The sequence below is a fragment of the Melospiza melodia genome, chromosome 8 (assembly GCF_035770615.1).
Source record: "Melospiza melodia melodia isolate bMelMel2 chromosome 8, bMelMel2.pri, whole genome shotgun sequence".
Taxonomy (NCBI): domain Eukaryota; kingdom Metazoa; phylum Chordata; class Aves; order Passeriformes; family Passerellidae; genus Melospiza; species Melospiza melodia.
The window spans coordinates 18,232,117-18,253,657 of NC_086201.1; the positions used below are offsets into that span (position 1 = coordinate 18,232,117).

Consider the following 21,541-nt stretch of genomic DNA (forward strand, 5'->3'; position numbering starts at 1 on the left):
TTTCCACAAGGCCTTTTGCTAGATCCCTTTTCTCTCTCTTTTCTTTCTTTTTTTTTAAACCCTATTCTGGACCCACAACTGTGAATCATTTTTAACTTGGACCTCTTTACTGCTGTATTCATCAAGAATGTTGTTGCAAAGAGCACTAACCTATCCCATTGCTTTTCTCTAATCTGCTAGTAAACATATTTACCTAAAGATTTTTTTTTAATATCATAAAACATACTGTACCTAAAGTTCCTCCCAACCCACCTTGTCTACTTACAGTAAACAAGTCTCAGCTTTGACTGACCCAAAGCAGCATTCATAACCTCCTGTTAAATTTTCAAACTAGTTTCTTTGAGCTCTTTCTGGTATGCTGCCCTTCATGCTTGGAAGAAGCTCCCATGAGTTTTCACAGAACACTTCATTGCTTTCCTCAAATCCCTCTTTAAAACTCTCTTTTACCATGCTGCCTACAGAAAACTTGACAGGGAAGTGACTTCAGGTGAGCTAAGATGACTGTTTATCATACTCATCAATTTTGCTTCTGTGTATTCCCTTTCTTTTTGTATCCATCTGTTGTGTCACATTTAAATGATAAGTTCTTTGCAGAGTGCCTTTTTGTTCTGCATTTTGCAGTCCCTAATACAATGGGGCTCAGGTACACAAAGATAAGTTGCAGAAGTGAAACAAAGACACTGCTTCATTATGTATCATCTCTGCTGTTCATAGAGATCTTGGGTGAAATCAGGTGCTAATAGTTACCAATGAAGTCAAGGCAATTACTGATATGAATTAAAATTAAGAACATGTATAATTAATTGTAAGGCTAGAGCATTAATTTGACTCTAATACAGGAGATCCTCCAATAGCAGAATATTTACTCCAATGAGTAAACTGATGAAGATTAGCAAACCTATTTATATAAAATTACAAGCAAATTGTTGCATATTCAGGATAGCTAAGACTTTTAAAAAGAAGAAACCTATATTATGGTCTACTTTAATATCTGAAAAGATATGTATGTTTTTTAAACTAGGCAGTATTTGGAAGCTACTTCTGTGTGCAGACTGGGTCACAGAAATTTTGCCTAAAATTTTATTTACTCAGCCTGTCATACTAATGCCAGCCTGGGGTAAAGAGTGTCTAGATATACTTATTCAGTTTGTGAACAGTTGGTAATAACATAGGCAGAAGAGCAGAGGAAAAAATTCTGTCAAGCAGTTTCTTTTACTCTGATTAAACTGAATCCAAAGCAGTAGAATAACTGGTCTTTGTCTGTCACTTATGTGCTCTTTGTTTACTACCCAAAAGGGAGTGTATTAGCGGGGGGACTGTACCAGTTCATTTCTTTGTAGATGACCTTACCCTTTAAGACATTGTGGATTTTTCCTCTGTATGAAAATGTACTTTAAATTCTTTTCATCTGATAATAATTGTTTTTATTTGCCTGCAGTCTTTGCTGAGCATTCGTGGCTCGCTGTTTTCCCCAAGGCGCAACAGCAGAACAAGTCTTTTCAGCTTCAGAGGTCGAGCAAAGGATGTGGGATCAGAAAATGACTTTGCTGATGATGAGCACAGCACTTTTGAAGACAATGAGAGCAGAAGAGATTCTCTCTTTGTTCCTCATAGACACGGAGAACGGCGCAACAGCAACATCAGCCAGGCCAGTAGGTCATCCAGAACAGTCCCTGCACTTCCAGCAAACGGGAAGATGCACAGCACTGTGGACTGCAATGGAGTGGTGTCGTTAGTTGGGGGGCCACCAGCTTTGACATCGCCTACGGGACAGCTTCTGCCAGAGGTGATGATTGATAAAGCAGCCACTGCTAGCAATGTAAGGAAGTCTGCAATAGCTCAGGCATGATGTTCTGTCCCTGTATGATCAGTCACTGTTTCCACAAATTTAGTCACATGGCAACAATGACCTTTCTGACTAAGCTGTGAATGCTCCTCTCTCGTATTTCAGCTATAAGCTAAAGGAGAAATTAAAGTTGTCCAGCTCTCATTAATTAAATATGTGAAAATGCATGCAAACTGATTGGGAATTAACAGAATAACATAGTAAACCATTGAATAAGTTTAGTTTGTGTAGTCTTACACTCATTGATTCATTATGCTTAGACTCAACTGGATGGTTCTGTACTTGTATATCAGAAAGGATATCAAAATGGAAAAAAAATTACATTTACTTAATGGAATATTTTAAATTGGTATTTAGCTTCCTGCTGTCCATACATGAAACTTTTGATGTTACCCTGGTAGTACAACTTACAAGGGTTATCACTGTAATATAGCTAATTTTTCTATGGGTTTTTTCATGTCAGCATTACTAAATATTTTTTCATTTATCTGGAAAATGTGCTAGGAAATTCATAGTTTATTCTAAATTAAGAGTTATCTTAAGAAAATTCACTTATGCTTAGTTCCTTTACTGCTAGCTGTGTGGGCTGTGCATTTTTATGTTTAGAAAAAGACTTCACTGCCTAAATAGAAAGATATTTAGAGCAGAGCTCATTGACAAGCACTGTGAAACATTTTTTAGTCTGAAATCTGCTTTAATATCTCAGCCCTGTTTCAGCAAAATACTTAAAAACATATTCTTCAGGCACAAGAGCAATGTGCTGCAGTGTTTGACTATTTGTTCTCTGCAGAGTCAGGCATGCCTTAGTCTGCTGTGAAGCCTCAGCAGAACTGGAGCATGGTGTGGGACAGCAGTGTTCTAAACCAGTAGAGCTCTACGGTAACTCTCAGTGTTATTAAATGTACCATCAATTAGCTACTTCATCAGTGCTTTATTTTCAGGGCACTACTACGGAAACTGACTTAAGAAAGAGACATTCTAGTTCTTACCACGTTCCTATGGACTACCTAACAGACCCTAGTGCAAGGCAAAGAGCAATGAGTATAGCCAGCATGCTTACAAACACAATGGAAGGTATGTAGCACAGATATTTTTTGTATGACAGTGCCTTAAAAGTGCTATTAAATGTGTGATGCATTAAGTGGTAGTGATGTTTTAAGGCAGCTATTTCAGCCTAGACATGAAGAGATTTCTATATGGAGTTAGGGGAGGGATTTTTTGGTGTTTGTTTTTTTAATTTGGGACTGATAAATTTGGAAAAAGATAAATCTTGCAACATACTGATAGGTTGGAGGTAGAAGTAGCAAGTTTCCAATTTTAAAATGGCTATGTTTCTTGCAGTAGAACAATCCCCTTCTACCAATTCAATAGACTTGCTGTTTTACAAAGGAGGGATCATGTTCTTCTTTCTGTAAGGCTAAATACAATTACTCTGAATCATGGAATTAAGCAATTATTTGTAAGAAAGGTTGAAACATTATGTTGAGGCTTAAATGACTATGCCCAAATAGAAAATTGGAAGGTAATAAAGAGCAGTTGTGCACATGTGGACCTAAATACTTGTCTGACTTCAGGCTTGCTCTAAATGCTTATCTTTCATGAGGATATTTTAAAATCTTTTTTTGAAAGGGACTTTAAATATCATCTAGAGTTCCAATCCTCCTGCCATGGACAGGAGCACCTTTCACTGGAGCTGATTGCTCCAAGCCCCATCCAACCTGTCCTTGAACACATCCAAGGATAGGACATCTACATCTTCCCTGGACAACTTCTGCCAGGGCCTCACCACTCTCACAGTAAAGAATTTTTGCCTACTACCTAATGTAAACCTACCCTCTTTCTGTTTAAAACTGTACACCCTCATCCTCTCACTCCACTCCTAGATAAAGGCTCCCTCTCCATTTTTCCTGCAGGCCCCTTATAAGTGCTGGAAGGCTGCAATAAGGTCTCCTTGGAGCCTTCCCTTCTCTGGATAAGTAACCCCAGGTCTCTCAGCCTGTCTTCATAGGCCATGTGCTCTGGCCCCTGAATATCTTTGTGGCCTCCTCTGAAGCTGCTCTCATGCTGGGAACCCTAGAGCTGAACACAGCACTCCAGCTGGAGGAGGAGAACCCCTTTCCTCAGCCCTCTGGCCATGCTGCTTTTGATGCTGCCCAGGAGGATTTTGGCTCTCTGGGCTGTGACGGACATGGTTGGCTCACACGCAATTTTTCAGCCACCAATAACCCCAAGACTCTGTCTGCTGGGCTGCTTTCAATCCCCTCATCCCCAGCCTTATGGCAGGATTCTAAGACAAATTTCTCTTTTGCATTCTATCTAGCATTAGCTTGTGAATGGTTCTTTTATCTATTGAATCTTTAGTATAGTTGTTTTGGGGATGGATTTTGGTGTGTGGGGTTTTTTTAATAGATTATTTTAAATTTTAATTTCTTTTAACTGAAAGCAGTCTCAGTTTCAAAATATCAATACAATTTACCAACAGTACCTTGGAAAACAGCATTTAGTTTCAAAGAAATATCCAGGTGATTCTGGAATAGAGAAATATATTTGAAATTCTATTTTCATTTTCCTCTCTAGAACTGGAAGAATCCAGACAGAAATGTCCACCATGCTGGTATAAATTTGCTAACACTTGCTTGATTTGGGACTGCTGTACTCCCTGGCTGAAAGTCAAACATATTGTAAATTTGATTGTGATGGACCCATTTGTTGATCTGGCCATTACCATCTGCATCGTCCTGAACACCCTGTTCATGGCCATGGAGCACTACCCGATGACAGAACAGTTTAGTGGTGTGCTTTCAGTAGGAAACCTTGTAAGTCTTTCCTGATGTGCCATGTTTGTAAAATGCATTTTTTTTTAATTCTTTTGTGACTTATGCATATTCATGTAAAAGAAAAAGTTGACTATTTAGAGGTTTGGGATTGTTGAACTTAAATTTAAGTTGTTGACATTTGTAAATTTCACCACTCTTACTTTACAGAATCAAGATCTACTGAGTCAATATATGCGCTTTGATTTTTAAAATCTTCATCTTCTGTCATTGAAGCTCATTAAAGGAGGGTTGTTTTTATTTGATGAATAGTTACAAATCATAAGAACTTTCTGTTCCATTCCCACACCCGTTGTGTTCCTCACTAGCACCTCCTAAGGATCTGGGTGTTCAAGGAATTTTAGAGGGGAAAGACCCAGTAAGCGTGAGAGATGTAAGGAAATGATGAAATGGAATGACAATGTCTTCCACAGGTCATCCTGAAGAAGAACAGTTCTGCTCAACTGTCTGTATAACTTATTTCTTAATAAAATAAGTTTATGATAGGAACAATTATCTTTATTTCTAGAAGTCAAAAGGTGGTCCAAGGGTAAAGATGAGCTCTAAGGAGATAAAAATTAGCATTAAAATCAGATAATATTCTGTGTATTGGCATATGTGCATATTAACAGGCTAGATAAAACCCACATTTTCCCATTCTTTTTATTTGTAGCCCAAACTCTATGTAAGTTTCAAATATTAATTTTATTCCTACCCCAGTGTATGGAAATCTAGAGAAAATGTTCAGATTTAATTTCTTGCTGATAATATAACTTAGCATGTGTTGATAGCATTAGTTTTACTTTTTAAATATTTTCTTCCTAAACTGGAGTAAGAAACTGTATTTTCCTTGCAGGTGTTTACTGGAATTTTCACAGCAGAAATGTTTCTCAAGATAATTGCCATGGATCCTTATTATTATTTCCAAGAGGGCTGGAATATATTTGATGGTTTTATTGTGAGTCTTAGTTTAATGGAACTTGGCCTTGCAAATGTAGAAGGATTATCTGTCCTTCGATCGTTCCGATTGGTAAATATACTATTTAAAATACATTTCTAGATTACATTTTTGTATTTGTACATATATATTTTGTGCGTTTTTCATTTGCAAATTAAATATTTGGCTGAGACAGAAGATCTTTTCAGAACTTACAAAATGCTAAATTGCATATTCACTACATGGCATGTATATATTATATCAAGTTTGTTTTGCATATTATCATAGTAATGTCTATTTCTCCTTCAAGATATTGTCAACATCAATTCTATTCTTGTCAAAAGTATGCTTAAAGGATTAACTTTTCTAAGAGAGATATTTCTTAGAGTCTTCTCCCTAGATGATGGAGTAAAATATTCAAGAGCCACAGAGCTACATGTGACTGAAAATTAGTGAATGGCTTGGTAAATAATAAGTTAATTAATAAAAGTTGATTGACAATTTCAGCTTATAGACTTCCATTACCAATTGCCTTTGTTGGTTGGTTTTACAAGAGAGTAGTGTTAAGATTTTTCATTGTCCAGGGGCTTTTCCTTCCTACCAGGCTTCTCTGTACCATCCTCTGCAAGGGTCTCTCTGCTGTCTGACAGCTTTTCTGCTCAGAAGTCACTACAGCATTTCTGTCTGTTATTAGAGATCTCTTTCATGAACAGGAACTTGAAAAACCTTGGTTTTCTTACACACTAGGCTAGCATGCAATTCAGTGTCCAAACACTCTTCTGAAAAGACCTATACAGTGAGAGACATGAAGCTAGAGTTCCTGGTCATCAAGATCAACTTCTGCCTTAAATTAAAAAAAAAAAATTAACTTGAAATGAAAGTTAAATACATCCCCTTTAAAAAATAAGGGGTTTTAAATAAGTTTTTTCTGGTTATCTGCATAGTATTACATTGTACTTTGCCTGAAGTCTAAAATCTGTCTGGATTGACTTCTCTCTCAGTAGTAGATGCCGGTTTTAGCTCGACATTTATGTCAAGTTGTTTTTATGTCATATTTTCTTTATGAAACAAAATCATCACATGAAATAATATTTAGTTTTATCTTCAGTTTAGTATTCTTCTTTCAATTGTCTGAACAATTGCTGTATCTTTCCAAGAATTTGATTTTTGTCTGTTTTAAGTTGTACTTATTAATATAATTTCCCTTGTTTTTCTCAATGTTGCATGACAAGCTTTGTAAAACACATTACATTTATTTTAAAAGACTGAAAATATGTTGTTAAAGACACTTGCAAGTCACTTTTATGTCTGTAATTAACAACTCTAGCTTGTTTCTCTTTTTAGCAAAGCCATTTCCTCCATCTCACAGCCTGTTAAGTTGAAAGCATCCGGAAGTGACTATACACTTATGGTCCTGTTCAACTGATCACATTTCATATGTGCTCATTTATTTTTAGTAATATTTTCTCAGAGTTTACAGGAGAAAGACTGTTTTGTCCAACTTCTTTAACAAGTAAAACTTCTTTACAAATACCTAAAGTCATCCAAAGAGTCAAAGTCTGAATAGGAGTCTTTGTGATAATTTCAATGTAATTGAAACGAGCATAGAGATATTATTTTTGATTTCTAATCACTTGAATCAGGACTTACCACTGCTGATGTGTAGTATTGTACAAAGAACTTGAATCAGAAATTTTGTAACTAAAACTTGGAACGATTACAAGAGACATGATGCAGACGCATGGTAACTGACATATGCAATGTATAGCGGCAATTTCATTCTCATTAGATAACGAAGAAGTATATACCATTCTTCTGTTTTGCAGCTTCGAGTTTTCAAATTGGCAAAATCTTGGCCAACTCTAAATATGCTGATAAAGATTATTGGCAACTCAGTGGGGGCTCTGGGGAACCTGACCCTGGTGCTGGCCATCATTGTGTTCATTTTCGCTGTGGTTGGGATGCAGCTCTTTGGGAAGAGCTACAAGGAATGCGTCTGCAAGATCTCCAGTGACTGTGAATTGCCTCGCTGGCACATGCACGACTTTTTCCACTCTTTCCTGATTGTATTCCGAGTGCTGTGTGGGGAATGGATAGAAACCATGTGGGACTGCATGGAGGTTGCAGGCCAAACTATGTGCCTTACAGTCTTCATGATGGTCATGGTGATTGGAAACCTAGTGGTAAGTAATCAGTGGGGATTTTTTAAACTCCTAGGACATATCTCTTGTTTTTCATGATTTAGAAATCTAAAATGAAAACTAGAGAAGGACTTCAGGAAATCATGTATTTCACTTGCCCTTTCTGTACACCAGGTTCAAATACCCCTTGGTTATCTATGAAGAATGTTTCTCTAATTTTCTTTAAATCTCAGTAAGTCTATAACCTCTTTAATAAGGGCAGTGCTGAATTGTACTTACAGTTAAGAGTACCTTTTAAAAAGCCATCTAATTCAAATCACCTTTTACAGCCAAGTAAACTAAATTATCTCAATAGTGATGGAAAACTGCTGGTTTTTATGACAACATTTACAATACTTAAAAGCTTACTGTTTCCACTTTCAGTCATTTCTCTGGAAAACAAAACAAGCCTGACTCTTCAATTTTTTTCTCATAAGTGATGATTTGTAAATGGCTTATCCATTTTGCTACTGGCTTCTGAATTCTTCCAAAGCAACATTTTTAATAAAGACACAAGTACTGAATAATGTGGAATAATGATACTTTCATTTCTTACACTAGGGTTTCATTGTAGTACATCCCCAAAAGACACATGAAATTTCTGTACCAACATTGCTTTCCTGATGCAGCTTCTATACCCCTTTCTGCAGTGCTTCCACTTTGCCTATTTTCACACTTTCTTTGTATATACTTTTCATTTTTCTTAACAATCCTTTCCACAACAGTACTTCAGAATTAAACAAAATATTGATTTTGAATAATTTCACTAACTTGCCATAAACCATGATTATGTTATTTTTAGTTCTTTCTCCTTGAGTGCTGGCATCCTTTTTCTTTTTAGTATGATCCACAAATTTTATAAATATGCTTATCCAGAGTCATCACTACCAAGTATCACCAGAGTAATGTGAGTACTGTGGCATAACAGGAAGAACTGCAAATATAATTTAACTGATTGTTGATTAAATTCTTTTTAATCAGTTTTGCACATGGTCTTTCATAATTGCTTGCAATCTAAATTTCTCTTATATGTTTGTAAAATGTCATGCAAGAAAGTCTGAAATAGCTGCTTGAAACTGAGATTAAATAGTTTACTGAAATTGAGGTGTACCACATCTGGGGACTCTATCTCTTAGCTAGTGTTCCTGCCCAGGACCAAGATAGACTCATGTATATTTGCCAAATACAAAATTTTACTATATTCTGAATTAGAGATGGTCACTAGAGCTGTGGTCTGTTGAACTGTAGAGGACTGACATTTGCCTGCATTCCACTGTCCTATGAACACTACAGTGGACACAGCTTGCATAAATCACTGCATTATGTTGTATTCTGCCTTTTTATGTCTTTCTCCATGTTGAGGAGCAGATCTGTACTACTGCAGATTGTGGAGAAGACAGTCAAGGAACAGCTCAGATTTTCACCTGTATTAGTGCAGTTAAATCAGCTAAAAGTGCTTTTGGCAAGATAATAAAATGTTGGGGACAGGGATTATAAACTGAAAAGCATAGCAGGAAGGTGAATAGAAATAAAGCGTTACGTGTGAAATAAAAATTGTCTCATATTGAAAAACTTTTAATGACATATCTTTTATGACTTAAAAATAAGAGTAATTTTTTCCTTATTTTATTTTAGGTACTCAACCTATTTCTGGCCTTGCTGCTGAGCTCATTTAGTTCAGACAACCTTGCTGCTACAGACGATGATAATGAAATGAACAATCTCCAGATTGCTGTGGCAAGGATTCAGAAAGGCATAGATTATGTGAAGAGAAAAGTGCGTGAATTCATCCAAAAAGCCTTTGTTAGAAAACAGAAAGCTTTAGATGAAATCAAACCTCTTGAAGACCTAAACAATAAAAAAGACAGCTGTATTTCCAACCATACAATAGTAGACATAGGTAAAAACCTTGCCTATCTCAAGGACGGGAATGGAACGACCAGTGGCATAGGCAGCAGTGTGGAAAAATATGTTGTTGATGAAAGTGATTACATGTCATTCATAAACAACCCAAGTCTCACCGTGACAGTGCCCATTGCTGTTGGAGAATCAGATTTTGAAAATTTAAACACAGAGGAGTTCAGCAGTGAGTCAGACCTGGAAGAAAGCAAAGAGGTAAGCCTATTTCTAGCTTTTAAATACTCTGATGCTTTTCTTTTTTTTTTTTTTTTTTTTTTTTTTCTAAGTGTTGATTCAAATCTTTCTTTAATTCTTTTACAAAAGCATATACAAACTTGTAATGTTGTTTAAGGAAAATTGATGTAAGGTTGTGAGTTTTGAATGATGGTGATACAATATTGCACTTACAGTAACAATCAAGATACATAAGAAAAGTTTTTAGAAAATTAATATTTTTTTCTATTTTATTTAGTTAAATCCTTAACAAGCAAAGGAACCAGTTTAATAGTCCTGGATAGCAGAAGTCATATGAAGTGTGTCTGGCTGGTGGAAATTTCTCCATGCTTATTTCATTAGAGCAGTTTGTTTTTTAATCTGCTTTTTTAACAGTTCATTCTGATGTTTTAACCTTTTTTATAAAGTGAAAAATGCATCCATATACATCATAGATACATTTGAATACTGGACTAGCATCACTAAACAATGTCAAATAAATCACGTATAATCCAGCTGATGGTTGCAGAACCACTGAAGTGAAGTAATGGCCTTATGGCAAAAAAGTTACAAAGCTTAATATCCTAGTATAAGATCCTTTCATTTGATTACTCATTGTTATTTTCAAAGCTTTAAGATATTTGAATGTGTTACTTACTATGACTAATAAAATGTACCTCTTTCTGGCACAAGGTGGTGCCAAGAGGATAAATCCAATCTAGCACTGAGAGTTATAGAGGATGCCAAGGCATTATTATTGTGTGTATTATTAACCCACTGCTTTGTCCTGCACAACTGAAAGTGGTGGAGGCACATCAGCTCAAGTGGAGTAAGTCTGTGCAATGCTTAATACTGATGCTATTTCATTCAGCATTAGCATGGGTATTTTTGAGCAGTATTGCATGCTGTGGGGTAGATGTAAACTAACATAAAGGCTTTCATTAGTGATTTTTTCTTACTTGAATCTGAGAGTATAAATATGGGTAAGATTCTAGTAATTTTCTGCTGAGATCCTTTTCTGTGCCGACTGCATTACACATTTAGTCATATTTTCTTGTTTCTTATCACAAATGTCTTTATTATTCTTATAATTTTTTTTTTCAGATTGATTGTATTAATACTTATCTTTCTCTTCAAAACCAGTACTTGGGTGCAGAACAAATCAGTTGAAGTTTAACCTTCAGTTGTTCTGCTCTTTATTGCACAAGAGCACTTTGTCAGTAGGAGAGGTGGAGGATGAGCTTTACACAAACCTGTGTGCTGGTGGTTAGCAGGGCTGAGTATGACAATGGTGCATCTCTTACTTCTCTGTATCACTGGATGGTGTGACTGCTGACTGTATTCATTAGCCAAATCTTTCTTTTCTCTCCACAGAAGGACCCTCATTGGGTTCTTCTATAATATGACAGAAATATTGACTTCTTATAGGAAAAGTTTTAAAGCAGATTGTCTCACATTTGAGGCATGAACTCCAGTCATTAAGCTTCCACCATAAAAGAAAGGCTTTCTACACCACCTACCATATTTAAAAGAAAACAGTGTCTTCATTGCATTCTTGGAGGCCCTTAATGCTGTTGTGCTTCAGGAATCGTGAACAGGTGATAAGACAAAGAAATGCATATTAAGTCAGGGATGAGCTAGTGCCAAGCAGCTCCAACTGGCCAAGTTTGAAACTCTGCTGAGTATATTTGGGGCCAAAATTTCTTGCTAATGCAGATGCTGAAGGTGAAAAAATAAAGGGAATTTTTATTTGTTTCAGGAATTTTTAAGAGAGACATAGCATTAAGCAAAGATTGTGAGCATATTTCTCAGAAAAGTGCCTAAAGTTCAAGTAGATTTGAGTCACAGAAGCATGACACAAAAGCATTAAAATCTTAATCCTAGTTCCTACTCTTCACTTGATACTCTTAACTACCATGATTTATGATATAGTGGAGTGTTGGCTTATTAGTCAGATGACCAACACTCTTGTAATGAAAATGTTCCATAGGAAAAGAAGGCATTTTTTAAATTTAAAAATTGACTACAGATGGCTTTTAATAAGGTTTCCTCTTTTTTGCTATGCCATAATGTGCCTTGCATTTCTGGCCTCTCTTGTTTTCTTGTTTATACAACACTGCTGTCGCCAGGTTGATCTGCTAGTCTCTTAACTGCTTACACCACAAATGAAAAAATCTAAGTCAGGAACTGCCATCAAATTGTGTTCAATTAGCAGATTTGCAGATGAAAGGCAGCCGAGGCATCCAGGTGCTATGAGGACACTGTACAGGATAGCCAGATGCTGATGAGTGTGTGTCTGTGTGCTTCTGCTTGCTTCTGTGTCTACAACAAAGTCCATGTATTCACTGTTGTATAGGGCAATAAGCTGAATTCCAACAAAATAATTATTATTTCTTAGCAAGTTTTAATTAAGCGTGTTAATGTTTGGTGAATTCTTTATTATAGCACATGTATCTTTCCAGTAGTTTGATAGAAATGTTGACTAGATTATGCCTTTGTAGAAACAATACATAAAATGTTGTACATACTTAGTAGGTGTGAATTAACAAGGACTTTTCTAGAAAGTTACTGAAACCTAAAATAAATTTAATTATAAAAACATTATGTCCCTAAGGATGTCAGTGGGTGAATACAGTATAATAAGGAAATTAGAGAAAAAATACTAAATAAAACTTTATCATAGAAGTAGGCCATTAATAATTGTGGGAACACTGTGCTGAGTCCATTGTCCTATAAAGGTCTGTGGATCTGAGCTGCAGTACTGCTATTCAGTGTAGAAACTATGAATATATTTTTTTTCCATTTTAGGTTTTAAAGTACTATGAGGATGGTTTATATGGAAAATTTTGTAGTACCTGTATGACTGTATAATAACTAGTTAAAATAATAATAATAGTGGGTAATAATAATTAATTTATGTTAAATGTAACTTATAGGCCAATAATAACTACAAGATATACAATGACAAAATATTTTTCAATGCTTTGAAGAAAATGGGCTCTCCTAATGCTGTTGCAGAGACATTAATAATGTATATTTTACTCTAAGCAATATTCAGTGCAAAAAACCAGAGGTGCTGTGTCCTGAACTTCATTTCCTACCGTTCTTACTTCTCACAGGAGTAGAACCAAGCTGGATCAGTCAAGCGGGCAGCTCTGGTGCCTTTTAGCGAGGCAGAGCATCGTGTCACCAGTTTTACACAGGTTACCTAAGCAAGTTATACATCTCTCTATATCCTATTTAATCACCTTTTAGCCAATATTGACTGGCCTGCATGCTCTTCAGCTATGATCCTGTCCCATTCATTGCAATAAGTACCAACATGCACAGCTGCTCCCTGCTGAGCCACGGGACTCGCATCACAGCATGGGCAGGCAAGAGCGGCAGCCCCAGGATTTCTGTGGTTCTGGTCCTCTCCATAAAACTTTAATAGTATTTTGGAGTGCATGCTATCTACCTCTCCTAATCTTGATGATATAGAATTCAGGATTCTGTGTTTGAAGGGTTTTCTTTTGCTTTGAGGGAAGGCAGGATATGTAACACATATGCCACAATTCTCATCAGAAGCTTATATTTATATATAAGTTCATCCGTAAATTGTGTTGATAATGAAAACCTGCTAGCTGTTTTAGAAAACTTTCATATTATTGTCTTTTAACTTATAATGGAGGTAACCTGCAAACTCATCATAGTCATGTATTTATTTTTCACTTTTTTTTTAGAAGTGCTTTTCTTTAGTACTTGTATAAGCATTTCATTATTTTGGAGATTAATATGCAGTACTTGGAGCACCATTAAGCATGAAATTATTTAATTTCTTCAGTCAAAGCATGTGACCGTAATTTGGTTGAAAGAATTCATACAAAACTGTTATTTGGCTGGTTAAACATTCAGAGATCAGTTCTGCTCTTACTTACACTCACACTTAGGCTTAGAGTTGCAAAGAGAACACTGATTGAAAGATATGGCCCAATTCAATCTTATTATAGCTCTTTAATTTATGGTCAAAAAATTATTACCTCCCCAAATAGATAAAATTGTCTGCCTTGAGAAACTTATTCTCATCTCATCAGTAATAAACAAAGTTTAGCATTCAAGTAAATAAACTACTGAGTTTGGATCAAAATGTGCGGAAGTTCCTCAGCTTCAGTGTGATTTACATTTCACATCTTAAACTATGCCATAATATTTACAACACCACAGTTGCTGCTTTCACTTTTGTAAATCAGTGGAATTAAAACATACTTACTCCAGAGCTTTTCCTCTTATATTTTGTAAAGAATAATTATTCTGATAAGATGTATTTTGATTTAAAAATATTCATTATTTAAAATCCCTTGATACTCTGAAGCATTTAGGCTTTGTATTGTGAATTGGTAACATTGTATTAGCATATTGTGATTCACTGTGGATGATATTAAGTTGTTAATGTTAAAGTTAATGAAATTTTGCTTAATTAATATTTGCAAACAGTTGTTCCCTTACTCTCTTTCAGAAATATCCTTTCACTATTGCTTATATGAATTAAAGAGCCTTTTAAAGTAGGTACTGGTAGGAGAGCTTTTTCCCACTGGAACATATTACCACTGCTACTTAAAATGCTTTTGCTTGCATACAACTTTTTTGCAAATATTTTCATTTAATAAATTCTCATTAATAAATAGATCAAAGGAATTATGAGTATCAATAAAGTCCAGAGTGGACTATAATTTAGAGATACTGGGTTTTTTCAGTTTTTGCAACCAATAATCACCACAAAATTGTTTTGCTTTGATTTACAGTGTTCTGGATTTTTATACTTAGAGAGTTATTCTGCCTTATTTTATAAGCATTAGAAAGAGTGAAATCCAGATTCCACCTGGTTACACCAGTGGAATCACAAAGATATCTACCACTTTGAAGATTTCATAGGTGATATAGCCATACTGAAAAAGACTGGATAGTTTGGATATAATATTGCCATTTATATCATGGAACATTTCAGTTTCATACTGACATCCAGACAGCACTGAGAAAATTAAACCAATTTAATTTCCATTATTTAGCATTTTCACAGGTATTTGGGAGGAAAGGAAATTGAAAGCAAAATCAAAATGTTGGTTTCTCTTGGCGCCATCTTCCTGCTTATGTCTGTCCTGCTCTTTGCTCCTTCAATCCCTTAAATTATGATTTCAACATCTATTAGTGGCATCCTGGCCAATCATGAAATTTCAGCCTTTGTTAAAAATGTTAAGCTAAGAGCTGTCCATCTACTCTCAGATAATCATCTTTGGAACAAACAAAGAAATATTAGAAGTGGCCTGGCTGTAAGTGAAGCAGAATTGTATGAATCTATGCGATGTTGTCAAGGTTCAGAAAGTAATTATGTCAAAAACTTCCTGACCTAATCTTGGCTGCTGCTTTTTGCAATGCTTCTCTGATAGGCAAGCTGCTTTCCTATCTTGAAAGCTAAATTAAAATCTGTATCTCATATTGTTCTGTATTGCTGACTAAAGCATGTCTGGCAAGGCTGTTGGTACATGTGATGTAAAAGATATTTAAATCTCTAGGATAATCAGTATACTGCTGCTTTAGAAACATCTAACTACTTTTGTCCCCTTACTGTTTTCTTCGAAAAGGAGGTAGAGTATGTACATTTTATGGTTTCAGAAAACAGATTTCTCTGAGAATAATTTTCTTAGCATACTATTCAGAAAATTTCTTTCCTCATAACTCTCAAAGAGTGTCTAACGCTTGATCCTGATAAATCTCTTATAATCTGCATGACTGAATCCTTTTGAAATCTAGACTCATGGTATAACAAAAAGCTTAAAATGGACTTACTATTAGATCAAAGCTGATGCTTGGGTTTGGTTATTATCTCGTTTCTATAGGTTCATTTTTAAAAAAAGCTAATGTTAACTAAATAGCCTAAATTCAGTTTTTGTAATGCTGGTAAGCAGAGAGCAATTTACCAGCTACCAAGGTAACTTTCAGATATGTTTAGGTAAAGAAGTGGGATATATGCTACATACCTAACATCTCAGGGTCTGCAGTTGGGGTAGTCTAGCTAGCCAACTGGATTCCATATGTGTGAACGCTGGTAAGTCACAGTAAGTGCCAGAAAAAGTCTTCCTATGTATTAAGGCATGGACAAACATGATAGCAATAACATGATCCATTGCCAGGTCATGTTGTGTTGAATACATAGAAACCAGTAACAAGTCCCTGAGTCAGTTGCTTTATGCCAGAGCATAAGTTTGCTGTGGAAATATGTAAATGTTAATGAAAAGTTTTCCTAGCATACTGAACTTAATTGAGTTGATAAAATCTTGAGATGTTGTATCATAAAATCTTTCTAGCTGTTTCTAATGCATACGAAATTTTATAAATTTTGTACACAATGTCATACAATAAATTCAGTATTAAAAATAACAAAGAAAACTGTAAAAAGAAATTCTACTGTTGAAAATTTCTAGTTTTTGTTCTTTCCCAAATGATACTGAACTTTTACAGACAGAACTTATTGAATAACTTTTTGTAATACTTTTCTTTATATTCTGATCTGGTTGGGGCCGAATTCAGGTATAATAGAGCAGCATGCTAAGGAAATACTCTGTTACATCAGCAGAAGAGTAACTGAGTTCTCAGTGGGATGAGGCATTTAATAGTTGCATTTCAAGTATCAGCTGCTGTTAATTCAATTTAGGATTTTTCTGTTCAGTTTAACTCCTATGATTATTGTTACAGCTCTGTAAATGAAGCATAGCAGATTTTTATTGAGAAGAGACTTGAAAGATACATCTCACCATACACAGTGCCCCAGATAAACTTGTCTTTTTGATGTTCCTGATAATTTGCTATTCTATTGATCATTTTTTACCTTTCTATCTGATATTTGTGATCTCTCCTTATAGTAGCTATATCTAATCTTCCATGCTGAGTTAACTGTTAGTCTTAAGCAATTTCAGTAATAGGAATTCATTACCCTTTTTTGCTCATTAAACTAACTGCATAATATCTGAGTCACTGAACTCTTCATTTTCCTGTAAAAGAATGGACAGTAGGTCTCTCAAACTTATGGTTCAGCCAATTCATAATTTTTGTTTGCTCTGCTACTCCTACAGCATTCTGCTAGAAATGCTCTCCAGATTGGAATGATGCAAGCAACATTTTAAGAAAACACTATGTAATAAAAACAGTCATTTCTCAGTTTTAAAATAATTTACTGTATTGTATTGATAAATGGTAAATTTTAACATAATATGTAATTTTTTTTTAATGTACCTTGCATTTATGGTATTTCTGGCTTTTCCTCAAACTGATGATTGACTTCCACTGATGTTTAAATGCTGTGGTCCTTCCTTGATGACTACAGTATTTATCCCATACTTTCTAGTTTCTCCATTTTAGAGGCAGTATTCCACAATGATCAAACTGCCATGTATTATCTATAATTCAAACATATTGCAATCTGAAATTTGTCAAAAATGATCTGCAGAAATGTGTACATCCATCTCTTTGTACATTGGGCCTGACCTCAACAGATGTTTATACTCATGCAGAAATATGAGATATTAATTTCTCAGCTGGGAAATTCAAAACAGCATAGATGAAATGGGTGTGCAGATAGCACTGAAACTAGGTGCATAATACACCCTCCAATACATGTTTGCATTTGCTCAGCCTTCCTCTGAAATGTGTTCTATAGTGAACCGTGGTACACAAAAATCAAAGTTAAGCTTATGTCAGAATCACAACACAATATATTGTCAGTGTGATTCAATAGAATCAGAATGAGGGAGAAAGAAATAAATCTTCTTTTTGTTTGAAGAACAAACTGAATATTTGTTGCTATGTAAAATTCCATTAAATGTCTCAAGTTAGTTTTTGTATCCACAGACTAATACTGCTTACATTTTCTTTAGAAAAAACTGTATAGAATTTGAAGCTGCTCAGGAATGTTTTAAAGGAATAATGCCTCTAACTTCAGATTTAAGTGTCAGCAAAAATATATATCTTTAATGTTACCATAGAACATCTCTGTCTAATATTAATTCCCTATAGACTCTATTCTAAATCTGCTTACATCATTCCCTTTACAAGATTAGCTACTTATCAATGCAGCCATTTTACTGATGTTATACTCCATATAGTGATAACATTAGAAGAGTCATAGAATGCTGTAATCAAACTACTTTTACTTATTATAGTACTCATATTTGTCTGTTGCCAGCATCATATGATGGTGTAAAAAAATAATTTTTAAGGTTTGGATTATAATATTGATATGATTTATTGATGCAGGATTATTTTATTACAATATTGTTTAAAAGAATTTGTTTTAACTTTAGACATTCAAAATTTTTTGGCCTTTTATAGTAATTAGACATCTATGTGTACTGTACCAAAGTAATAAGTAGTTTCAAAATGCACAATAAATTCAGAAAATGCATTGGCAAGTGAGTATGCAAAATATCAGCTACTGCTCCTAAAGTAATGTGCTGCTCTTTTGGAAATAAAGATAATTAAATTATCCTGTAAAACTCATAATATGTGTTTTCATGTCAATAATAATGAAAACATTATGTTGAAACTTTAGATTTAGCTTTATACAGACTTGCTAGAATAATATTTACTTGAGGCATGAAAATACATCTGTGCAGCTTGCTGTTGGTTTGGTCATGATTTTGGAAATTTATTGGTATTAACACATGCTATCTAAAGTGTAACCTAAAATGCAGCCACATGATTGGAATAATTAAACAGTACAAAATGTGGAAAGCACCCATTCCTAGCTTACTGAAATTTCACTTCAAAATTCTTATGTGTGGCTTAGAATAATACTCTACTAATTTCAGCAATTCCTTGTATGAAAATATCAAAACATTTTCAATAGGGAAAATGCATGTTATGTAGTTTCTAATCTTGTGACCTCACCTGTAGTAGAGCAATTTGGCATTATAGATTGTAGATAAGAAGTTATTTTAGTATCACAGCACTGAATACATACAAAATATTTTGATATACATTTCTAACATAAATTTCTGTTCAAAATAATAAAACTGGAAAAAATAATTATGTGGGGTTTCGTTCACAGAAATTGAATGCATCCAGTTCATCAGAAGGCAGCACAGTTGATATTGGACTACCTCCAGAAGGTGAACAGCCAGAAGCAGAACCAGAAGAAGTTCTAGAGCCAGAAGCTTGTTTTACAGAAGGTAGGCAAAGCAAAATAAAGGCAAGATAAATAGACCTAGTTGTGTAGATTTGTGCAGGATTCTCTTTTTATTCAAAATCAAAAGAAGTTTAGTGATTATAGTTGTAATATCTGATAGTATTAGTAACTCTTTCAGAGTTACTGCCATAGATTTACTGCTCTTGAGTGTTCTCTCTCTTTGGAAGGTATTGCAAAAGATAAATAGATTTAAATTCAAATACTAAACAAAAATGCTCAAAGAGGAATTATAAGGATCTAATGCACCAGCTCTATGATAAGAAATAAGTCAAATTATTAACATTCATTGTGATTGTTTATGAATATTTACTTTATTCTGACATCTTAAAATTTCTTGTCACATTTAGGGTGTGTACGGAGATTCAAATGCTGTCAAGTCAGTGTAGAAGAAGGAAAGGGGAAAATCTGGTGGAATCTTAGGAAAACCTGCTATAAGATTGTTGAACACAACTGGTTTGAGACCTTCATAGTCTTCATGATTCTTCTCAGCAGCGGTGCTCTGGTAAATTAAGTGTGGAACTATTGTGACTATTGTGATTTTAAACAGCAAGCATTTAAAATTACAGTTAATCACATAGCTGCAGGTAACAAATTAGAATTTGATGTCAACTTAGTATATGTTGTAATATAAATATATATCTGCAAGATATAATTAAATGTCTTCACAATTTGCAGTGTCCTATAGGAATGGCAAGGAAAAAATTTGAATTGAAAAAATATACATGATGATAAGGCACGTATCTTTCCCTCAAGTATAACTTCAGCTTTCACTTAATACTTTTCATAAGGCTGGTTCCAAAGAGTATTCATCTTTCAGCTGAGCTGAACAGCAATACAAAAAAATTACTGTAGGACCACTCTTCAAACTTCGTTTTAATTTGTTTCCAGGCATTTGAAGATATCTACATAGAGCAACGTAAAACTATCAAGACCATGCTGGAATATGCTGACAAAGTTTTCACCTATATCTTCATTCTGGAAATGCTTTTAAAATGGGTTGCTTATGGCTTTCAAACCTATTTCACTAATGCATGGTGCTGGCTGGACTTCCTGATTGTTGATGTATGTATTCTTTTTGTATGTCCTGTACGATAGGCTTTAAAAAAAGAATATTATGTTTTCAGGAAAAGATTTCTGTTCTATTCAACAAAAACTCTATTTTAACTGGTGTGGTGGTGTGGTTTATAATTCTGTTCAGAATGGAAAAAAATTTGGATATACTTATTTCTCTAGAAATGTTTTTTTAAAATTCTCTAGTTTTATGAAGTTGTAATTCTTTCTTGAAATTATGCTTTTTCCTATCATTTTTTGATGGTATAGAAAAGATGCTGTTCAGCCTCTTCAGGTTTTTTTGTATATGGAAACAATTTTTCAAACTGTTTCTAATTTCTAATGAATTACTGTAAGTGTCCTGTCACTTACTCTGTGCAAAATGAAAGGAAAATACTGCTTGGAATTGTCAGTTCCATTGTACTATTCAGTACTCTTGCACTTTTCACTGTATCATGGGCGTGACCTCAAAGAGACAGTTCAGAGAACCATAGATAAGCCCCCCTGGAATGGGTTCCCACATGATTTTCCAAAGGCTGCACTACCACGGAGCAGCTACACATTGTCTGAAGGAGACCTAGTGAGAAGTGCATTGTAATTTCAGGTCTACATGCTCAACAATGTATGTAAAGTACTGGGTGGCATAAATGGAAGACTACAGATGTTTGACCACATCGCAGATGTTCATTTCCCTTCCATCCCCAATAGCCTGATTTACCTCTCAGCTCCACAGATGTAATTCCCATGGAATGCAAGTTAAGGGTATATCTTAAACCACCTATTTGTGCATTATGAAAAGCACAAGAATTCTGTAGAAATTGCTTAATATCTCCCTAAAACTACAGTGGAGCTCTTTATTACACAGAGCTTGGAAAATGCTATACTTTGTAAATCCAGAGCAGCATTGCAAATCCTATGATAAGACATGACTATATGCTCATATAGTATTTTATGATTGAGTCTATACCTCTGTAAAATATGTATTGGCTCAATCATCTGATGTGTAAATTGCCACGACCAGTAGAACTTGTGTTTATCAACAAATATTTAATTCTTATTTGATAATCTTTTTAGTTGAGTTTAGTTACTTCTATGACTAGCTTTATTAGCTTATTAGTTTTTCATGTCAACCTTATCTTGGTGCATTTTTTAAAATAACAAAAAATAATATCTGAGGCATTCATTTTAATCTATAGACAGGGGATTGAAATAAAAAAGCCAAAATAACAATTTGGAGATGAAGGAATTGCGAGAGCAGGAAGGATGGAAGGGAAGGGCATTAAATAGACGTAAATAGAAGGTGATATGTTTTATTTTTGATTTATTAGGGTCACTCCTTCCCAATGGCTAATAGAAATACATTTCCAAGGATTATTGATGAAAGAT

The 21,541-nt window shown here is 34.7% G+C and overlaps 1 protein-coding gene across 4 annotated transcripts in view; it reads left to right on the forward strand.

Moving 5' to 3' along the window:
• Positions 1-21,541, forward strand: part of SCN2A (sodium voltage-gated channel alpha subunit 2) — a 73,469-nt gene that overhangs the window by 39,099 nt on the left and 12,829 nt on the right. For 2 of the 4 annotated variants that reach the window (XM_063162024.1, XM_063162023.1), the window contains exons 12-20: positions 1,439-1,819; positions 2,788-2,920; positions 4,424-4,662; positions 5,516-5,689; positions 7,423-7,779; positions 9,412-9,891; positions 18,968-19,088; positions 19,453-19,607; positions 19,994-20,167. In XM_063162024.1, coding sequence (XP_063018094.1) covers positions 1,439-1,819; positions 2,788-2,920; positions 4,424-4,662; positions 5,516-5,689; positions 7,423-7,779; positions 9,412-9,891; positions 18,968-19,088; positions 19,453-19,607; positions 19,994-20,167 — 2,214 coding nt within the window. The remainder of the gene's footprint in view (positions 1-1,438; positions 1,820-2,787; positions 2,921-4,423; positions 4,663-5,515; positions 5,690-7,422; positions 7,780-9,411; positions 9,892-18,967; positions 19,089-19,452; positions 19,608-19,993; positions 20,168-21,541) is intronic. The other 2 variants (XM_063162026.1, XM_063162025.1) reach the window with 1 other exon arrangement.